The 21,500-nt window shown below is 42.5% G+C and overlaps 1 protein-coding gene across 3 annotated transcripts in view; it reads left to right on the forward strand.

Annotated features, from left to right (window-relative positions):
• Nucleotides 1-20,717, forward strand: part of Chd7 (chromodomain helicase DNA binding protein 7) — a 184,004-nt gene extending 163,287 nt beyond the window's left edge. For 2 of the 3 annotated variants that reach the window (XM_027932846.3, XM_071602314.1), the window contains exons 24-38: nucleotides 3,106-3,195; nucleotides 3,661-3,764; nucleotides 5,099-5,228; nucleotides 5,602-5,674; nucleotides 5,830-5,887; nucleotides 6,587-6,815; nucleotides 7,037-7,245; nucleotides 7,367-8,038; nucleotides 8,973-9,133; nucleotides 10,509-10,736; nucleotides 11,463-11,906; nucleotides 15,412-15,633; nucleotides 16,838-16,978; nucleotides 17,197-17,301; nucleotides 18,715-20,717. In XM_027932846.3, coding sequence (XP_027788647.2) covers nucleotides 3,106-3,195; nucleotides 3,661-3,764; nucleotides 5,099-5,228; nucleotides 5,602-5,674; nucleotides 5,830-5,887; nucleotides 6,587-6,815; nucleotides 7,037-7,245; nucleotides 7,367-8,038; nucleotides 8,973-9,133; nucleotides 10,509-10,736; nucleotides 11,463-11,906; nucleotides 15,412-15,633; nucleotides 16,838-16,978; nucleotides 17,197-17,301; nucleotides 18,715-19,632 — 3,784 coding nt within the window. In that variant the 3' untranslated portion in view covers nucleotides 19,633-20,717. The remainder of the gene's footprint in view (nucleotides 1-3,105; nucleotides 3,196-3,660; nucleotides 3,765-5,098; nucleotides 5,229-5,601; nucleotides 5,675-5,829; nucleotides 5,888-6,586; nucleotides 6,816-7,036; nucleotides 7,246-7,366; nucleotides 8,039-8,972; nucleotides 9,134-10,508; nucleotides 10,737-11,462; nucleotides 11,907-15,411; nucleotides 15,634-16,837; nucleotides 16,979-17,196; nucleotides 17,302-18,714) is intronic. The other variant, XM_071602315.1, reaches the window with a different exon arrangement.
• The last annotated feature ends 783 nt before the right edge of the window (nucleotides 20,718-21,500 follow it).

Below are 21,500 nucleotides of genomic sequence, written 5' to 3' on the forward strand. Positions count from 1 at the left end.
CTCCATGTCTTCAGGACTCACTTCCTGAGAGTCAGATAGAGCTGGCATCAAGATCTCAGTTGGATGAGGCAGAATATAAACAAACACATATTTTTGTTTTAAAAAGACAAAAGTCGGAGCACATAATGCTGGCAGTATGTCAAGTGCTTTAGGTATAAATTATCTGTTTAAATTCTCTAAGGTAGAAATGGTGGGTTTTTTTTTTTTTTTTTTAATTTAATTTTGAGATAGGGCCTTTTTATATTTGCCCACACTGGCCTCAAACTCCAAGGCTCAAGTGATCCTCATGCCTCAGCCTTCCAGGTAGCTGCCTACCACACCTGACAGGAGTGCTGTTTTATCCCCATTTAACTAAAGAAACCGAAACTCAAGTTGAATAACTATTTGAAGTCCTTTGACCTGTTAAGGGTGGAGAAGACACGTAGGCTGAGCACCCTTGTTCTCACCACTAAGGTCATCTGCCCACCTCATCTCAGAAGTCCAACCACCACCTCTTTGGGATTCCTGTGAGGCTCCGAGGAGTCTTCAAAACCACTACCTCAAACCATTTGATGTCACAGAAACTTGTTACTGCAGTGACGTGGTAGTTCTCTCTCAAATTCTACCCCACTTAGAGCTATTAGAAAACTTTCTGTGTCCTTGTGGTTCATATCAACTTTGGGTCAGTAGCCTCTTGAGTTCTGGATTCAAACAAAGGAAGTGAAGTGGTTTAGTGTGGGAACCATGGCTCCTGTTCCCGGATGTCAGTGTGGTGGTAGTGGTTTTTAATTTCCATTTTACTGTCAGTAACGGGCTTCCATGGTGCAGGCTCCCTAATTAGGCATGAGAAGTAACAGGAGCTCTTCAGATCTTTCCATTCAGTCTCAGAAGGCGGTTGATGCCATCCATTTCATCTCTGAGATGAAATGAGTGGTCCCCTTGCCCTTTCCCAGTAGATCATGCCTTGAGGTTAGATCTTGACAGATCTAAAGGGAGCAAATGTGGATGTTAACATGGGAAAAAAGAGACCCAATAGAAGGACATCTTAGAAAATAACTGGCCACTTCACAAGTTTCAAGGGCATGAGACACCAAAACAGGATTAAAGGAGATGAGGGGGGCAGAAGAGTTTCGTGCCATGCTTTGTCCTGGGCTGAGGGGTGGTCCAGAAACAGTCACTAGTGGGACAGCTGAAGGAATGTGAATAAGGCCTGAGGATTGGCTAACAGTAGTGTCTGTCTGCCTCAGAGAGCACCCACCCCTGCAGATCAGGGGCCGTGTCCTGGCTGTCCTCTTGCCTGTCCTTAGCCGGCGAGCACTGTGCACTCCACAGGGCACTCGGCTCAGCATCGGTGTTGGTTTGAATTTTCTCCTCTCGAAGAAAGGTGACATTCACAGTTAGTTCATGAAAGTCTCCCTAGAGCTAAAACTGCTCCCAAAGTGGAAGTCTTTGACTTTTACCAGACGGAAGAGAAACCATTAAGTTCCCTTGCCCTGTATCAAATTTTGCTGTGAATTGTGAAGAGTCTAGCCAAAGCTGGAGGGTATTTCCTTTGGAACTACCCTTTCTGAGCATCCTGAATAATAAGCAGAAGCGGCCCTGCAAATTCTTCTCTACCCAGAAGAGAAACAAGGTCCAGCCACGGGGTCTTGGGCTGTCACTTTGCCTTCATTGGTTCAGTGTGAGACAGCCCATGTGTAATCTTAGGAGTTAATAAAATAAAATTTTAAAAATTAAAAGATGTTAGCCAAAATGATGGCTTGTCTTGGAATATATTCGTATTTTTACAACCTCAAACTTAGTCCATCCAGAGCCTCATTGGCCATGAGTAGAACCACGGTAAGAAGGAAGGAAGGCTGGTGTGTTTCCTAATATCTATTTCTGTCTGATCAGGAATAGTCTGTTTGGGTGATACTGCCCCTAGTTGTCATGTCCTGAGAGACAGTGTGATGTGATAGTCAGAAGACCGAGTTCTGAGTGTTCCATGTTCAAGGTGACTCTGCGACCTTGGAGATACCACTTGTCTTCTGTTACCAACAGTTTTTGTGTTTATAAAATGGAAATTGTAACTTGCCCCACTTCATCATAGGGTTATTGTGAAGAGCAAATGAGCCAGTATATGTAAATGCGATACATTGGTTGTAAAGTGTTAGGCAAGTATGTAATGGGATTATTCAGCTAGGGAAATGGCACCCTGTGTAATTGCCCACCACCAAGAAGGTGGTCTTCAGGTTTCAATCAAGAATGCACACCAGGGGTTATCCAGCAGGGGATGTTTCATTCAGAGAAGATGGAGATCCTTGAGATATATCAGGTGGACTTAATTGAAAGAATTACATTTTAGCAATTGAGGAAATCTAAGGAGGGTTGACTGGTTCCTTACTAATTGCAGGGATTTTAAAATAAAGTTTCCTTGAAAATGACTAAAAATGTCGATTAACTGGATGCATTTTACCTTGCGATTTTTTCCCCTAAGCTACAACATGGGTTCCCAGGTAATATAATCTAGAAGGAGTAAAAAGGTTTAGTGTTCCTTGAGAAGAACGAGGACCCACCTCCTACCCCACCCCCATCACCATCTTCCTTTCTCGGAAGCAAAGTTGTATAATCTGAAAAACCTGACATTCCATATTGAGGGTTTATTGTAAGGTAGTAAAACCAGATTTTATATCTCGTTTATTCCTACAACTTCTGATGTGCTTCCAAAAATGGTATTAAGGCAGCAGCTGAGGAAATTTTATGAGATAATGAAGCAGAACAGTTACTGAAAGCCATCTGCTCAGTTGTTTACAAACTTCCTTCAATACTTCAGAGGCAATGGTAGGGTACGTGTCTAAACTTCACAAGCTGCACTAGGTAGAACTAAATGAAGTGCGCCTGGGCTGGGCTGAGCTCGGTCCCTCTCTGTGCAGTGTGAGCGGTTGCCAGGCAGGCCTGTTGGAAGCCAGCAGAAAGCACCACACAGAGGTGATTATGTGCCACCATCTGTCACGCTTCAAGCCTACCATACAGCATGGCTAATCAGCCTTGGCAGGATGATGGATGAACAGCAGCAGCTGCCAAAAGCCACTGTTGGCAAACAGTCCTGAAGTTAAGAACTTTTTCCCCCTCTGTCTTCCTCTCCAGGGTCCTGCTGCGTGTCCGCATGCTGTACTACCTAAGACAAGAAGTTATAGGAGACCAGGCAGATAAGATCCTAGAGGGTGCCGACTCAAGGTTGGTGCAAGCGCACGTTTGTTCTGCACCTCTCTGAGGTAATCCAGGTAGTCGAAAAATATCACGGGTTGTGTCTCAGAATCTTCACGAACCATCAGTAGCTCAACCTCCTTTTCCGCATCTTGAATGCAGTGTTTGTCCTCTGAGCTTGGGGATGTGATGAGAATGAGGAAATGGCTGTGTGTGTGTGTCCATGTTTGTGTAAAAAGAAGGTCTGAACTAAATGACTGGTATTCTGAGATGACCTTAAATTGGGGTACCAAGTGTTCATTTCTGGTTATGGTGAAGGGCAACTCACCCATGCCCTATCCTTCACCTTTGGTGGATGCTCCTTGCCACGATGAGATGTTTCTTGTGGGAGAGGGGGCACCCGAGTGTGTGGTCTCATAGTCACTACTTGGAATTAGAATTCTTTTTTAATACTAGTATTTCTTTTAAATACCTTTTAAATGGCTGTCTTTCTAGTGAAGCAGATGTGTGGATCCCTGAACCTTTCCATGCAGAAGTTCCTACAGATTGGTGGGATAAGGAAGCAGATAAATCCCTCTTAATTGGAGTGTTCAAACATGGTAAGTGACGTTTCTGTTTGATACATCTCCACAGAATGAATTTGTCTTTATTTAGAACTCTGCATACTCTCTTCCAAAGTCATAATATTAATGAGGATAGTTCCAGAGGACTCTTGACGTCTACCGTTTTTCTGTACTAAAAATCTAATATGAACTGTAAATATCAGATGCTGTTTTTGAATGTTTGTTGAGCATTTGAGAAGAAAACATTTCTTTCTTGGCTGTAAATAAAACCCAAACCATATTTGTTTTAATAATAGCCAAGTTGTACTATAGCTCTCCCTAAACTTTGCTTCCAGCACGGCTTCCCTTGCTAACTCTGCCAACCAGTGTCAAAGTGGACGGTGGGCTTAACCTCTGCTATTAATCTGTACAAGTGCCTCCTGGGCTTTGTTCCAAGCAATATTTCACAAATGTCAGTGCTGAGAACTCGCGGCTCCCCTGAGTGGGATGCAGCCTTGTTAACTTTGAAAGGCTGGGGATGCAGAACTGGCATGATATATACAGTGAGCGATTCCTGATTATAATCCCAATTCTCTGGAGGTCGCAGAGGTATTCTCAGCAGCCCAGCCTGACTAAAGGGGAGAATGATGGCTTATAAAACCTTTCATGATTACAGTTTGGCTTGCGGCTCTACAGCAGTTAGGAGCGGTGTGTTGTAGTACACATCCTAATTGAATTGTGCTGTTCTGCCTATGTACTGCAGCCGCGTTTTGTGAGCTCAGCCTCAAAATCATTTTCCCGCAGTGCACTGTTGGGATCTGCCATTTTCCATCTAGTCAACTTGGGCAGTCAAAAAGCAAATTGCAGTTTGAAAACCATAGAGGGAACAGTGTCATCTTACTGACATGCATCATCCTAAACCTAATAAGACAGGTTCGCTGGCCTTACGTATACGGGGATTTTTCAGCCAGCCGTGCAAGTTCCTGCAGGACTGAAGCTATTCACAAGGAGGTTGGGGGTAGACTTGGAGTACCCCTGCAGAGGTCATGAAGGAACATTATGAAGCCTTTTAAATGTCAAGCAAAATTAGATCTCGGGAAAAATAGGGCCAGAAATCTTCCCAGGCATCCCGCAGTTATTTTGAACCTGTTTTTCTATTTGTATTTGTGGTGATTCTGATAATGTCCCTGAAGTGTAACTTGGGCCCCCAAAGCTTCCTCAGAAGGAGCAGTCTATAGAATGCTCTCCTAAAACAAGGTCTGTTCGGCCAAAGATGGTCATCTTCCCTGAGAAACAAACTTGTGTGTTGTGGTGGTGCTGTGATTTTGACAGTGACGGGGCCTTTCTTTGTTTCTGTGTGCATCCTCTGTGGGCTGGTGGGCATGGCACAGGCTATGAGAAGTACAATTCTATGCGAGCTGACCCCGCACTGTGCTTTCTGGAACGAGTTGGTATGCCCGATGCCAAGGCCATCGCCGCTGAGCAAAGAGGAACAGACATGCTAGCAGATGGCGGTGACGGGTAAGAAGGACATTTTAAAATTTTAATAAACTTTATGTCAGTTTCTTATCTACCAGCAGGGTTCAGTTCTTAATACTACGCTACACACTATATTGTGTCTGATTTGAACGTCAGCAATGTTTACCAGTACGTTCTATGTGTATATCATAATGACTGTTTAAACAAAATACATTTTCTAGATAATCGGAAACTTGTCTGTCTTTTCCAAGTAGCATCTCTACCCCAACCCTGCCATGCCTGCATGTTTTAAATACTGATAGATTTGCTTTTGTTGTCAAACACAGAATTAAAAGTAGCATTAGCCAGATTGTTACTCTTGCCCACTCCCCCGACTTATTGGTGTGATTTAAACTTTTTTTTTTTTTTAACACAGTGGAGAATTTGATAGAGAAGATGAAGACCCAGAATATAAACCAACCAGAACACCATTCAAAGATGAAATAGATGTAAGAACTTGAGTATATTGGCTTTTACAGTGCCATTAAAATATTATAAGCCCATATAAGACTTGTTAAACTTTATAGATAATGACCTTTTCTTTAAAAGATAAAGCAAAATGAAACCCCAAATTAAAGTAACTGTTTCTTACTTTGCTTTCAAGGAATTTGCAAATTCTCCCCCAGAGGATAAAGAAGAACCCATGGAAATGCACACTGCAAGTAAGGCCCCCAAAAAACTCTGACAGCCACTGTTCATGTTGCAGGGCCTCAAGCCACACTACTATGGTGGTGTCTTAAAATGTCATTTCATCCAAGCTGACCCACCTCTTTGTGAATATTTTTTAGTTTTTATTTATGGTTGAGTTTTCCTCACATTGACTTTCTTTATGATAGGTTTTTTTTTTTTTTTTTTTGATACGATTGATTTATATTCATACTGATCGGTGAAAAATTTTAAGCGTCTTTAAAAAAATGTCTCTTGGGAGTAGGACATTGGCTAAGTATTAATCTGAAATATTGCCAGTTTGTTTAGAATATTGACTTTGTACTTAATGTAAAATCATTAGGCAACAATTATACGATTATTTGTTACGTTCATGCGATTATTTGTTATGTACAAGGTTGTTATAGTAAGTCCCTTACAGGATGGACCCTTATCATGTAGTTCATAATGTAAAGTATGTTTCTTTGTGTAAGACTGACAGACTTGTTTTTCAATTCCCTTAGAAGTTGAAAAAGAAGTAATTTATAAGTTCTATACTTGTATTATTATTTATTTATATTTTTAAAACGAGGGCACTGAGATACCCTTTCCCACGCTGTCGTTTCAATGTTAATGAGTCATTTTTTGGTTGGAAAACCCTGTGTGTTGCAAGATTGCAGTAGCACATCTCAAAAACATCTTTCCCACTTCCCCAGGCAAGCACAGTGAGAGCAGTGCTGAGTTAGGCCAACTTTACTGGCCTAACACTTCAACCCTGACTACGCGTCTGCGCCGGCTCATTACTGCCTATCAGCGCAGCTATAAACGGCAACAAATGAGGCAAGAGGCCCTAATGAAGACTGACCGGCGCAGACGGCGGCCTCGGGAGGAAGTGAGAGCATTAGAGGCGGAAAGGGAAGCTATTATATCTGAGAAACGGCAAAAGTGAGTTTCTTTAAGGTCTCAGTGCATTCAAGTCAAGTCCCAGTGCATTCCCTACCCGCTGCCCTTTCAGCCCCACCAGAGACAGTGGTCACATCAGAGATGTGCCCACCACAGAAAGGATCTCCAACCCCAAATAAGTGCCATGGGTAGGGTCTGGGGGAAGAGGGGAAGAAACAAACGGTATCTTTTTCCCCAGTGTGATGGTGTCTTCTTCCCCACAGGTGGACGAGGAGAGAAGAGGCTGATTTTTACCGCGTGGTATCCACCTTTGGGGTTATTTTTGACCCCGTGAAACAGCAGTTTGACTGGAACCAGTTCCGAGCCTTTGCCAGACTTGACAAAAAGTCTGATGAGAGTTTGGAGAAATACTTCAGCTGCTTTGTGGCCATGTGTAGGCGGGTGTGTCGAATGCCTGCCAAGCCAGATGATGGTAGGTACACTTAGTAGTGGCATTCGGTACTAGGTGACCAGTGTGGTGAGAAATAAGGAAGCGTATGGTTTACCGTGTGCTCAGGGATTTCCAAGTAAACACAAGTGCTTCCGTGTTGCAGAGCCGCCTGACCTTGCCTCCCTGATTGAGCCCATCACGGAGGAGCGAGCCTCTAGAACTCTGTACCGCATTGAGCTGTTGCGGAAGATCCGTGAGCAGGTCCTGCATCACCCGCAGCTAGGGGAGAGGCTGAAGCTCTGCCAACCCAGCCTGGATCTGCCCGAGTGGTGGGAGTGCGGAAAGCATGACCGGGACCTGCTGGTGGGCGCTGCTAAGCATGGGGTCAGTCGCACAGACTACCACATCCTCAACGACCCTGAGCTGTCCTTCTTGGATGCACATAAAAACTTTGCTCAAAACCGAGGGGCAGGTAACGTCTCTTCCTTGAACGCACTGGCAGTGGGCTTTGGCCAGACTCCTCCGGTCGTCCCGTCAGCTCATGGTCAGGAGGACAAGGCAGCAGAGCAGGCTGAAGGCAAAGTGGAGGAGTCTGAGAACCCGGCGGCCAAAGAGAAGTCAGAGGGGAAGGAAGAAGACGACGAAGCCGAGGGTGGGGGCAAGGACAGCGCACAGGGCTGTGAAGCCGAGGCCAGCTCCATCAAGAGCGAGCTGAAAGGGGCAGAGGGCAGCGCAGACCCTGGGTCCAAGTCGGTCTCGGAGAAAGGTTCTGAAGAAGATGAAGAAGAAAAGCTGGAGGACGACGACAAGTCGGAGGAGTCTTCCCAGCCTGAAGGTAACTTCTGATAGCTGAGCTCTGTGCCGACTCACAGCACCTTACCTGGGCTCGCTCAGTCTGTCGCCCCGTCCCACCAGCACTGGGTTTTTCCTTCTCTAGAGAGTAATTAGTGTCCATTTTCTTCTGCAAAGAGGTGATTTCAGCCATGATTCATTGTCTTCTGTCTTGCTGCTTTACGGCACACAAACATTAGAAGAGTTGTGTGCATTTACCAGCTGCTGGTTGAAGGAGAGAGGATAGCTTCATGGTTGAATGTATAAAGTATCCTGTGTGATATTAATTTGGACAAATGTCAGGGAAGAGAGTCATTAAATGTTATTAATTATTTTATTTTATTTATTTATTTGGTACCAGAGATTGAACCCAGGGGTGCTCAACCACTGAATCACATCCTTAGCCTCCTTTTTAAAATTTTTTATTTTGATACATGGTCTTGCTCAGTTGCTTAGGATCTCACTAGGTTAAGTTGCTAAGGCTGGCTTTGAACTTGGGATCCTCAAGTTGCCTCAAGTTGCAGTTAGCTGTGGCTGGCACAAAGTAGAAATAAGGCACCACCTTGGGCCATAGCTGGAACCTTCAGCATCAGTTCAAAGCTTGGCCTTATTCTTGTGCAGAAGAGCAGAGGCTCTTGGGTCAGAGACTGGGTTTGGCTTCCAGTCTTCTCTGAGATTTAGTAGTACAAGGCCACACCAATAGTGATGAAACCTCTATAAGCCTCTGCTTCCTCACCTATGAGATGGAAACAGCACCCTCGACATCAGAAGGTCATGCAAGTTTTAGACAACAAAGAGTTATACAAGCATTCTAGATGTATAGTAACTACTCAATAAAATGGGCCTGATTGGTATTCCCATTTTTAACTGTGTCATTTCTAAACTTCAGTTTCAGTGATATTCTGGTTGTGAGTAATGCACATGAACTCATTTCTCAGCAGGAGCTGTCTCCAGAGGGAAGAATTTTGATGAAGAAAGCAATGCTTCTATGAGCACTGCTAGGGATGAAACCCGAGATGGATTCTACATGGAGGATGGAGATCCTTCAGTAGCTCAGCTCCTTCACGAAAGAACATTTGCCTTCTCATTTTGGCCTAAGGTTGGCAAGTTTTCTTTTTGCTATTTTGTTGACTGAAAAAGAGCAAGGTAGAGGAAATCTTTCTAGCTTGATTCCCCCCCCCCCGCCCCCTTCCAAATTTTAAGGTAAGCTTTGACACAATGTGTGAAGACTGGATTTTTCTTACGTTTTTAGAGAATGATGTGAAAAAGCCCAAAGAAAAAGATCTATAGAACACTTTATAAGAAAAGGTACCCAGAAGAAAAATAATAAGAAACAGAACTATTCATATCATTGGTTCCTTGGGCCATTTTAGGTCAGTTACCCAAGTTGTCCAGTAGAATCTTGTTGTCCAGTGGATTCTTGTTTCAATGGATTCATCTTGAGAGTGTATGTGGCCCATTTGCTCCAATACATCATGAGATCATTCCAAATGTTATCTGTAACAAGACACAAATGGAAATTACATTTTCGGCTAAACAGCATAATTTTATAATAAGTCCCTGTGTCATTTGGGTCTGTTTCTTAGAGTGGAGAAATCATTATCCTAATCACCATAACAGCACTGTCTGGTTTAAAACAAGCAACCCCAAACAGGCTTTACTTGGCTCATCCCCAGGCAGGTCTTCACAGTGTTAATGTTGCTTCACAGGTGAAATTTTTAACAATAGTATCAAGATTCTTTTTTTTTTTTTTTGTATTTTGAACCCCTCTCTATATCCTTTCAGTACCCACCTTATGCTAATCTCCCTTATTGAGTATTGTAGGGAGTTTTTCAGATCAAAGATTTATAGTAGCAGGCACTTTTAATCTATGGAAACTTGTTCTAAGAGCTGTAATTAGAAAATTTTAATGTGCACGCTTCAATGAAATTTGAAGCGATAATAGGTGGGGAATGCAAATTGACATTCATTAGGTGTTCCTAGGTTGGTGCCCATTTCATAATGCTGAACTTTATTAATAGTGACGCTAATGATGTCCCCCTTCCTGGGACACACTGCGATCTAGCCTGTGGATCTGCTTTGCCACCGCGTGGAGATGCTGAGTGCAGTGTCCCATTGTCATCCACCACGGTCCCCCAGCCGGTCTAGGGGGAGTTTGAGAGTTCACTGGGAAACTACGAGGCTGTTTTGAAGGTGGCAGTTATCTGATGTTTTCTGCAGTTTCGTGTTCATGGTTGGAAAACAGCTTTCTTTATTGGAGCCACCTAGGACTCCTCATCAGAACAAAGCCATTTTGGTGGATTCTGTGTGTTTACTTTCTTATTTGGTTTTCTTACTTTGTTCTCCCCCCACATAAACGCACACAATTGACTTTTAAACATTTTATGCTCTTTAACATCTTGACGGATATATTTATCTAGTAATTTTAACCAGGTCTTTGTTACAATTTCATGTGACTTTTCTTCTCCCTCCAGGATAGAGTAATGATAAACCGATTAGACAACATCTGTGAAGCAGTGTTGAAAGGCAAATGGCCAGTAAATAGGCGCCAGATGTTTGATTTCCAGGGCCTCATCCCTGGCTACACACCCACCACTGTGGACAGTCCCTTGCAGAAGAGGAGCTTTGCCGAGCTCTCCATGGTCGGGCAGGCCAGCATTAGTGGGAGTGAGGATATCACCACTTCTCCTCAGTTATCAAAGGTAAGTTAGAGAGGTTTGAGGTTTTAGTTTAAAGGAAAACTCTCTAAATTTTTTTTTTTTCTTTTTTTGTTCTTTTGTACTATGGATCAAATCCGGGACTGTTCTACCACTGAGCAACATCCCCAGCCCTCTTTTGTTTATTATTTTGGGACAGGGCCTTGCTGAGTTGCCCTGGCTGGGCTTAAACCTCCTGCCTCAGCCTCCTGAGTTGTTGGAATTCCAGGTGTGCACCATTAGGCCTCGCTTCCAAATCTTAATGTGGTTTGGGAGTTTGTGTTTTGCTCGTCGTCCTTGTTTTTTTTTTTTAATGTTTTTTTAGTTTTGATGGATAGAGTATATTTATTTTATTTGTCTTTATTTTTATGTGGTGCCAGGGATCGAACCCAGTGCCTCACACATGCTAGGCTAGCGCTCTACCACTAAGCCGCAACCCCACCCCCCCATCCTACTTGTTTTTGACACAGGGTCTCACTATGTGGCCCAGGGTGGCCCCAAGCCCCTGGGCTTAAGTGATCCTCCTGCCTGAGCCTCCTGAGTAGCTGGGTCACAGGTGTGTGCCACCCTGCTAACTGTTTCAGTTTAGAAATAAGGTGGTTGCTTATTTCCTCCGTTCTGGTCCCTGGTCATGAATGTTTAATTTCCTAAGCTTCTTATTTCTACTGCCAGTCTCTATAGCAGATACAGTTTGGCTCATTGCAGCTCTTTTCTGTTGGACATTTTCAATAGGAAGATGCCCTCAACCTCTCAGTCCCTCGCCAGCGCCGGCGGCGAAGAAGAAAAATTGAAATTGAGGCTGAAAGAGCTGCCAAGAGGCGAAATCTCATGGAGATGGTTGCCCAGCTGCGGGAGTCTCAGGTGGTCTCAGAAAATGGACAAGAAAAAGTTGTAGATTTATCAAAGGCCTCAAGAGAGGCAACAAGTTCTACCTCAAATTTTTCATCTCTTACTTCTAAGTTTATCTTGCCTAACGTCTCGACACCCATGTCCGATGCCTTTAAGACTCAAATGGAACTGCTCCAAGCAGGCCTTTCGCGCACACCCACAAGGCATCTGCTTAATGGCTCCCTAGTGGATGGAGAGCCTCCCATGAAGAGGAGGCGGGGGAGGAGGAAAAACGTGGAGGGCCTTGATCTGCTTTTCATGAGCCACAAACGGACGTCCTTGAGTGCAGTAAGTTGGGGAGTTGGCTTCCACTGTGTGTGCCCACCTTGATGGCCAGTGGCCCTGCTGACAACGCTGGCTGTGTGCTTCTCAGTGATGTAGTAGGACAGCTGGCTTCTTCTACCAGAGAAACAGAATTAGAATGAAGAGTCATGGTTCTGAGCTGGAAGATTGTGTTGATCATTGACACAGATCACTCAGCCTAAACCAAGTGTAGTTTGAATATTTATTCTTCCAAGGTTCTGATGTATCGATTGTTCTTGGAAGGATAGCCCAGAACAAAAACAAGTTTTTCTGAGCCCAGGATTGTTATCTCTGAATTCTTGAGGTGGAAAAAGCTTGTCTTTTAAAAAATATTGATGTTTAGGGCCTGGCATCTATTAGATTAGTATAAACGTTTAGTTTCAGGCTTAAGATTTATGTTCATGTGTAAAACCAGTGATTGCAAATGCACCCACCTCCATGACTGGATGTTTTAAAAATCTTTTGCTAGTTTACATTTGAACGAAATGTATGAGTCGATGGATTTTTGACTGTTGTTTTTCAATTTGCAGGAAATTAATGCATTATGATCAAAGTAATTCTCTTCCTTTATTTGCTTCAACCATGCCACCCAAAAACATGGCATCTGATTCACCAATACAAAGATTTTACCCCAAAGAACTCCTATTACTGTGCTGTCTTCCTGGGGGTTAATTAGCATTCAATGTCCTTAGTCTATTGATTGAAACTCCAGTCAATGAAGCAACATTGGACCCAGGCCTCTATGACCCCCTTTCCATGGGAAGTGGGATAGTTTGGGAAACACAAAAATTTAAGATTAAGAGAAGATGGCTGTTTAACATGTTTCTCCTTATTACATCCCTATTATTATTTGCCTATTTTATATTTCCTGGATCTAGAGAAAGTTCAAGAAATTTGGTAAATAATAATAACTTTTTCTTTCTTTCTTTCTTTTTTTTTTTTTTTGGCACTAAGAATTGAACCCAAGGGGCCCTTAACCACTGAGCCACATCCCTAGCCCTTTTTATTTTTTATTTTGAGACAGGATCTCACTAAGTTGCTGAGGCCGAATCAAACCTGTCATCCTCCTGCCTCAGCTTCCTGAGTCACTGGGATTATAGGCATGTGCCACCACAACTGGCATACTTTTTATTTTTTTAATAAGAAGTTAGGAAAAGGCCTGGTTGAGAAATGATGAAATAGCATTCACTGCAATGTTTGCCCCTTGATGTGACCTAAAACAAAAGTATACAGGAGGTTAAGGGTACACTCTCAATCATTTACTACTTGTAATAATGGATATAGTTGTTGATTATTCAGTTACTTTTAGAATCTTGGGCAAATACACTTTGCAATGGGTCAGCTATGACTTAATGTGTGTTCCACATTTAGAATGCATTTCTAGGGTGTGGAAGTCAGGTAAAGTTGTCCCACTGATGGTCAGCCTTCCTGCGTGAGACTACTTAGCACTTTGTTACTTTATTGACGGAAAAGATTTCTTCTCCATACACATGAGCACAATGGGGAGTTCCTACAGCTCTACACCTCTTTTCATTTCCTCTGGAGTTTTGTATTTGTACCATAAGGCCTACTTATCTGGGGACCAGGTGTAAGGAATTAATAGTGCAGTGCAGGTGCTATTTTCCTGTTGTGAAGACCTACCTGGAAATAAACTCGAGGCTGACTTCACTTACCTTAGGCCAACTCCAAGAATTTGTTGATATTTTTCTTTCTCTGAAGTCACATTTAGCAACCAGACTCAAGCCTGAGAAAACCCCTAATAGATTTTAGGGAAGTGTACTTTGAAGGCTTTTTTTTTTTTTTTGTCAAATTTTGGAATTGGTGGGGGAGTTCTCCATTTGATGTCATAGGGTTGATGTGAATGCAAATAAAATACAAGAAAAAAATGCTGATTGATCTATAAACAATGAGTGGGAAGAAATGTAAAAGCACCGTGGAGCAGAATGAACCCTAAAATCTTACATTAGTCAACAGACTGTTTCCTGCTGCCATGATAAGTCAGGGTCTCTCCAGAAAAATTGTAGAAGCAGGGCTTGTTTTTTGTGACAGGCATTGAGATTCAAAGAGTAAGGTCTTGCTGTTACTGGTGCTTGCCCTAGAGAACTCACAATTGAGGTTAGGATGACAGATAAGTACAGGTGGAGCATCCCTAATTCACAAATCCAGAATGCTCAAAAATCTGAAACTTTCAACCAATATGACACTACAAGTAGAAAATTCCACATCTGACCTCACATGAAAGGTCACAGTCAAAATGTAGATCCCCTAAGAATATTACACAAAACTACCTTTACGCTCTGTGTATAAAGGTTATATAAAACATAAATGAATTGCATGTTTAGACTTGAATGCTATCCCAGATATATCTCATTAGGTATAAGCAAATATTCCAAAATCTAAAAAATATCCAAAATCTGAAACACTTCCTGGTTCCAAGCATTTCAAAGAGAGGCTCAACTTGTAATGATATATAATAGTTGTATATGTGTGTCATGACCAAGGTGTGCCCCAGGTACATTTTGAGTCTAAAGGAAGACTGGGAGTGGAAGGAGGAGGATATGGGCGGAGTGCATGGGTGGGAGGTGGAGGGAGATCCAGGAAGAAATTTTTCCAGAGATGGTCATATTTTCATTAAGTTTTGAAGATCACGTAGGAGCCAGAGGTATGGAGCAAGAGAGAGCCTCAGTGTCTGATGAACTGGAAGTTACTGGCTGGGAAACTTGGTGAGGAGGCAGACTTCAGCGGAGAGAAGCTTGGAGATAAGGCAGGTGCAGATTGTGGAGGGCCTGGGTTGCCATGCTGAGGAACTTGGACTACCCTGAAAGCAAGGGATCCAGTTGTCACAGTGGTTTAAGTAAGGGAGCATTAAATATCGTACCATTAAATATCGAACCAAAGTGGTATTTTGGGAAACTCATTCCACTGTAGCAGTGGGAAGATTGAATTGAAGTGGGCTGGGACTAGAAACAGAACGTTTAGGAAAGTTGGAAGACCATGGTGGGAAAAGATGAAGCTGTGGGAGTAGAGAAATGGGGGTCTGGAGGTTGAGAGAACAGAGTTTAAGGACCAGTAACTGGATGCTGGCTTCTGTTAGGGTTGTTCTTTCCAGTATTACCACATACCTACCACAAAATGTCACTCCACCAACAAAACTATACCTTGAACAGATGCTTCTCAGCCCACCTTTTGTGCCTGTTGAGCTCAGACCCCGTTGCCCACATTGTGTTCTAGTGGCTTGCATAGCATTTCAAAGCATGGAGCCATGACGGACTTAGAATTTTCTACCTAATTACTAATTCTACATTGTGAAGAATGATATAAAGCATCGTGTTCTAATTTAATAGTCATTCCCAAACTGGCATTGTTTCAAGAAACTTTTTTTTCCCCCTCTTTGAAAGATCCATTAGGCTAAGAGTGTTTTCTTGGGATAGGACATTGTCAGGATCTCTGTCTTCATCTGAGAATTCAGACCATTGTCAACTTTCTGCAGGAGGATGCTGAGGTGACCAAAGCTTTTGAAGAAGATATAGAAACTCCACCAATAAGAAACATTCCTTCTCCCGGACAGCTGGACCCAGACACGCGGATCCCTGTTATCAATCTGGAAGATGGGACAAGGCTGGTGGGGGAAGATGCTCCTAAAAATAAGGATTTAGTTGAATGGCTGAAGCTGCACCCTACTTACACTGTTGACATGCCAAGTTACGTACCAGTAAGTATTATGGAGTTTAGAATTGGCAGGAACCTTGTCGGGCCAGGCCTCCTCATTCCCATCCAACATGGAAATCCCTGATGACAGGTCCCTCTGCCTTTTGCTTGAATGCATCCTCTTTGAACCTTCCCCAGTTTCTTGTCATTGTGTCTCTTAAATTAGAAAAACTAGCTACAGGTTCTGTTCTGCTGAAGTACGTTCTTACAGTTCCTTGTAGATGTTCATTATTCATTTTTACACTTCTCCCACATAAGAGACATGATTTCTTCAGCTGGTCTTCCCATAGCGTGGTTCCCAGGTGGTCTCATTGTTGGGGTAACAGTCTCAAATGCACTTTTGGGGGTTTCAGACAAGGTTTAACCATCCTAGAAAGCTGCAAGGTCATTACTTTCAGAGATTTGAGCAGTTAATTTGGCTTGAGATTTTTTTTTTTTTTTTTGACCACTGAGCTGCTTCCCCAACTCGTTTTATTTATCAAGACCAGGTTTCACTAAGTTGCCGAGGACCTCATTAAGTTGCTAAGGCTGGTCTTAAGATCCTTCTGTCTCAGCCTCCCGAGTTGCTAGGATTACAGATACATGCCACCAGGCCCTGATGGCCATAGATCTTATTGACTAATATCAAACAATGGGTGGTTACTATCTCCAGACAATTGGTTACAAACCCTTTGCTAGCTGGCAACACAAATATTTTATTTCCTATACTTATGTGATTGATTGGTGTTTTTAAAAATATAAAGTGTTCTGGGTCTTGGTTTGGGATTGTTGTTGTTGTTAGTTTAGGCCAGCTCAGTTCTTGCTGTTAAAGACCTCCTCACTGCCCCACCCTTACCACATCATCAATACACAAGATTCGGGAACAAAAATCTCACGTTATCTCTGTGTTCAAGTTGCTGACTAGAAATCAGTGAAGGGACTATAGAAAGCTGTTGTTGTTGTTTAAATACCATAAATTAGTTAAACTTTTGAACAAAACCTTTAAAGGAGTTATTGATTGAGCAGATTCTTAGCTTATATGTTTGCTTAGTTCTTGATAGTCCAGGGCCTGGGGTTCCTTTTAAAGAACAGTATAGCATCTGAATGCTTCAAATGGTTCTTGAAACCTCTATAAGAGTTGAAAATGACTTGACTCTTCTCTTTGGCATTTGTATAGGAAAGAGTTGGTGCTAAAAACAGTTTTACTGAATGCATTTTTTCTTTTGCAGAAGAACACAGATGTGCTGTTTTCCTCGTTTCAGAAACCGAAACAGAAACGACATCGATGTCGAAATCCTAATAAATTGGATATAAACACTTTGACAGGAGAAGAAAGGGTGCCTGTTGTCAATAAGCGAAATGGGAAGAAGGTAAAGGTTGGAAAAGGGACTTGATCGCCATGATTTTTTTTTTTTTTAAACCCCGAAAAAAAGTGTCTTTTCCTGCCATTGTTTGTAAGGAGGAAGAATTCCATTTCTCCTAGAGTATGTGTATGCGTGTGTATACAGGTGGGGCAGGAAGAAGAAATGAGGGGAGTTAGGAGGGAAGACTTTGGGGTTTTTAATCCTTCCTAAAATGCCTTTCCCAGATGGGTGGAGCTATGGCACCTCCAATGAAGGATCTACCCAGGTGGCTAGAAGAAAATCCTGAATTTGCAGTTGCTCCAGACTGGACCGATATAGTTAAGCAGTCTGTAAGTACAAACTCTGCATCTCTTTTGAGAATGGTATCCATACAAAACTGTGTCCTTTTATCTTCCATTGGCCATTGATTATTTAGATGTAACTTATTCTTATCTTAAAAGAACATAGTACATGATTTTACTATTTCATTAACACATCATCATTTCTTAAGTCAATACATCATTAATCTGAAGTGAATTGGCTGTGGTTTAAAAGGCTTGTGTAGAAACACATTCACAGTCTTGGAGGTGGACTTGCTCCTGGTAAGCCTATTGAACAACTCCTCTATACAGTGGAGTTTGTGCTGGTTGAGTTCATTAAGAGTATTAATTATGGTTTCCAATTTTAAAATTACTGGTTAATGACAGGGATTGTTTTATATATGTTTGGATTATACAATATAATTGACTATTTCCTGTTGGTGTGTACTTCCATCAGTTGTGACAGGCATCACTGTCCTATGAACTGCCACTACGGTCAGGATAGTTTCCCTCCCGCCCGTCTCCTTGTGCTGTCCTCTCCCCGACCCAAGCTCCTAACTATTACTGACCTGTCTCTGTATCTTAGAGTTCTATCTTGTTGAGAAGGTAAAATGAAAATATAAAGTCTGCAACCTTCTGAAATGACTACTTCTGCTTATTATATTATTCATCCAAAGGATTGTGTGTCTTAAAAGTTGGTTCTGTTCCCTTATTGAATAGTACATTGCTTGGATATACCTCCACATGTTAGTTCAGCATCCACAGAAGGACCTCTGAGTGGACTTCAGATTTTTGAAATTTAAAATGGAGCTGCTACAAACATTTGTATACAGGTTTTGTTGTAAACATGACTTTTCATTTCTCTAGGATGGACGCTAACATGTAATCTGAGTTAATTCAATTTTCCATCTTTTTCAATTACTTTTTTCCTATTACTTAGTTTTTGAAATATCCAAAAGAAAAGATTATCATGTGTATAAAAATCCTATAATGTATATAACTTTCATTATTTGATAAATTTTCTCCCATAGTCATTTTTTTAATTGAAAGCTATTTAATTTGCACATGAAAATTATCCACGTTGAAGGGGTACAGCGTGGTGGTGTGGTGCTATGGTATGTATATGCATCACATACTGTCACCAGTCATTGGCTGCTTTTTGATGACTTAGTTCTTGCATGACGGAAGTAGCTGAGATGACATTTACCTTGGTGATAGAGTAGCCTTGGACAATTTTTCTGCAATTCAGCAAGCTGGCATGATGATAACAAACAAGCACTTTTTCTTTCCTAAGTTTTACCATTGAGCTTTTAGAATGGGAATGATGGCTGACGTATTTCCCTTTAGAGCATCCCTTCCAGTTATCACAGGCGCCCACAGTGAAATCAAGTTTTCTTTTGCAACCTCTGAAGCCATTGTTTGCCTTTGCCGTTGTTCCTTTAGGGTTTTGTTCCCGAGTCCATGTTTGACCGCCTTCTCACTGGACCTGTGGTGAGGGGAGAAGGAGCAAGCAGAAGAGGAAGAAGGCCCAAGAGCGAAATCGCCCGAGCAGCTGCAGCCGCTGCTGCTGTCGCCTCCACGTCAGGGATCAACCCCTTGTTGGTGAACAGCCTGTTTGCTGGGATGGACCTGACGAGCCTGCAGAACCTCCAGAATCTCCAGTCCCTCCAGCTGGCAGGTCTCATGGGCTTCCCTCCAGGACTGGCGACAGCTGCCACCGCCGGAGGCGACGCTAAGAACCCTGCTGCCGTGCTGCCCCTGATGCTGCCAGGAATGGCAGGCCTGCCCAATGTGTTCGGACTGGGCGGGCTGCTGAACAGCCCTCTTTCAGCTGCTACTGGAAACACCACTACTGCTTCTAGTCAAGGAGAACCGGAAGACGGCACTTCAAAAGGAGAAGAGAAAGGAAAGGAGAACGAAGATGAGAACAAAGACTCTGAGAAAAGCACAGATGCTGTTTCAGCTACTGACTCTGCGAATGGATCTGTTGGTGCTGCTACTGCCCCGGCCGGATTGCCCTCCAACCCGCTAGCCTTCAACCCTTTCCTCCTGTCCACCATGGCCCCAGGCCTCTTCTACCCATCCATGTTTCTACCTCCAGGACTGGGGGGATTGACGCTGCCTGGGTTCCCAGCATTGGCCGGACTCCAGAATGCCGTGGGTTCCAGTGAAGAAAAGGCTGCTGACAAGGCCGAGGGAGGCCCCTTTAAGGATGCAGAGAACCTGGAAGGCAGCGATGCGGAGGAGAGCCTGGACAAGACTGCGGAGTCCTCCGTCCTCGAAGACGAGACAGCACAGGGTGAAGAGCTCGACTCGCTCGATGGGGGGGACGAGATAGAAAACAATGAAAATGATGAATAACCAGTACCAGTTCCAGTTAAAGTGTTTAAAACTTTTGACAAGTGGTAGTCCTACTGTTTACACTCACAGTTAATGTTCATACCTAGTTTTATAAGCTGTTCTGTAACATAGTGTAGCAAAAGAAAAAAAAAGAAAAAAAAAGTCCAAGTCATGTTATACAGGTGTGTCAAAAGGTATCTTGGTCATTAAGTATTGTGCAGTGCATTATTTATTATCCCTAGGAGAGATGAAATTTGAGAGGTGATCATGTCTTTTTAAGGAAACTTACATAATGCTCTGCTTTTTTTTTTCTTTTGGTACCATTGGTATTATAATAAAGAGCAATTTGTAACTGAGTGGCACTAATGGAAGGAAGTGCTGCTCAAAGGAAGTATGAAGTTATATATTTAATTTTTTAATTTTAACTTTTAATTTTTTTTTTTTTTTTTTTGCTGTGAAGGTCAAGATGAAATTTACCATACATATCATACTTGCTCATTCGTTTCCCTTTTGGACTGTACGGGGGTTCCCACGTTGCGCATACACACACATCCACACACTCTGACAATCTCCACGCTAGTGTGAACGCCTCTGTCCCGAGGCGCAGCAATAATAAGGCAGCTGTTGAATGTGAAGGGTCCCTTTGGAAAATTAACCTACTGGGAGGGTTCTTGCCAGACAGAACTACAGTTCCATTGTCTCGTGGTCTTGTAATGCACTGGTATAAACAAAATAAATAGAAAAATAAATAAAGAGTGAGAGAAGTGAGAATCAGGTACCTTTTTTAAATTAAAGGACTTTGTTACTTTAGCCACAAAGCTAAAACAGCATTACCTCAGCTCTAAACTAGCCTTGAAGTTTACAGACATGACTTTGTAAATGTATTGTTTTTCTTTGTTGTGATGTCCTTTTATTTTTCCTTTGAAAACTGCTATCATGTAAGATAAAATGTAAATTGCTGCCAACTGTAGTAATGATGCTTTTAATAAAAGTGACCCATGATATGCAGAGATGTAATTATAGAATGTAGTATGTAGGGAAACTGGTGTTCACTCTATTTTTTGTATTCGCAATAGATGCAAATACAGCATTCTGGCTTTTGTATAGTTTCTTGATATATCCTCTTATACCAGATTAGCTATTAGTAATACCCCAAATTGATTGTCTTTGAGACTAGACGGGAAGGAAAACCTTGAATTACCTTCACTCAGTTCTATGCCGGATATCTCAACAGAAAAAGCACACAAAATCCTCCTCCTACTCTTCCCCCAAAGGGCATCTGAGACGGAGAATACTTAAAAATGTGTGCAGCGTGTGATAATGTGGTACACCGAAGAACAAAAGGGCAAAGGAAAAAAGGAGGCTTTAATAGGCACAATATCTAGGTCATTTATCCTTGGATAATGGGTAGAAAAACACAATGCCATAGTGTCAGCAAGGGACACAAAGGCGCTCTGGTGTCCTGCAGACCAGAGCTTGATGCCAGAAACCAGTGTGTGGAAAAACCCATGTGGCATTAAAACGGAACCACTTCAGCACACGTATGCACACACACAGAGTCTAAAGAGCCCTTGGTTTGCAGGCCCTTTTATGACCTTTGATATTTGAAGTAAAATATAAATTGAGACCTACCATTTTCACCTTTATGTCACCTGAACAAACAAAGCAATATTTCCATCCAGCCAAAAAAGAAGAGGAGATGTAGGTGAAATTGATTTGTTCGTGTTGCCCCCTGCCCGCCCTTTGTCCCCTCCCCTTCCTCCTCCGCCCTGGTATACACACACAGGCCATCCCCCACCCAACGTGTGATAAGACAGCGTGTGTAAATTCCTTTTAGACATGGGATTCAGTTCATTTGCATCTAGTACGATTATCTCTTGAACTTTAAT

The sequence above is a fragment of the Marmota flaviventris genome, chromosome 15, assembly GCF_047511675.1.
Source record: "Marmota flaviventris isolate mMarFla1 chromosome 15, mMarFla1.hap1, whole genome shotgun sequence".
In the NCBI taxonomy this organism is placed as follows: Eukaryota; Metazoa; Chordata; class Mammalia; order Rodentia; family Sciuridae; genus Marmota; species Marmota flaviventris.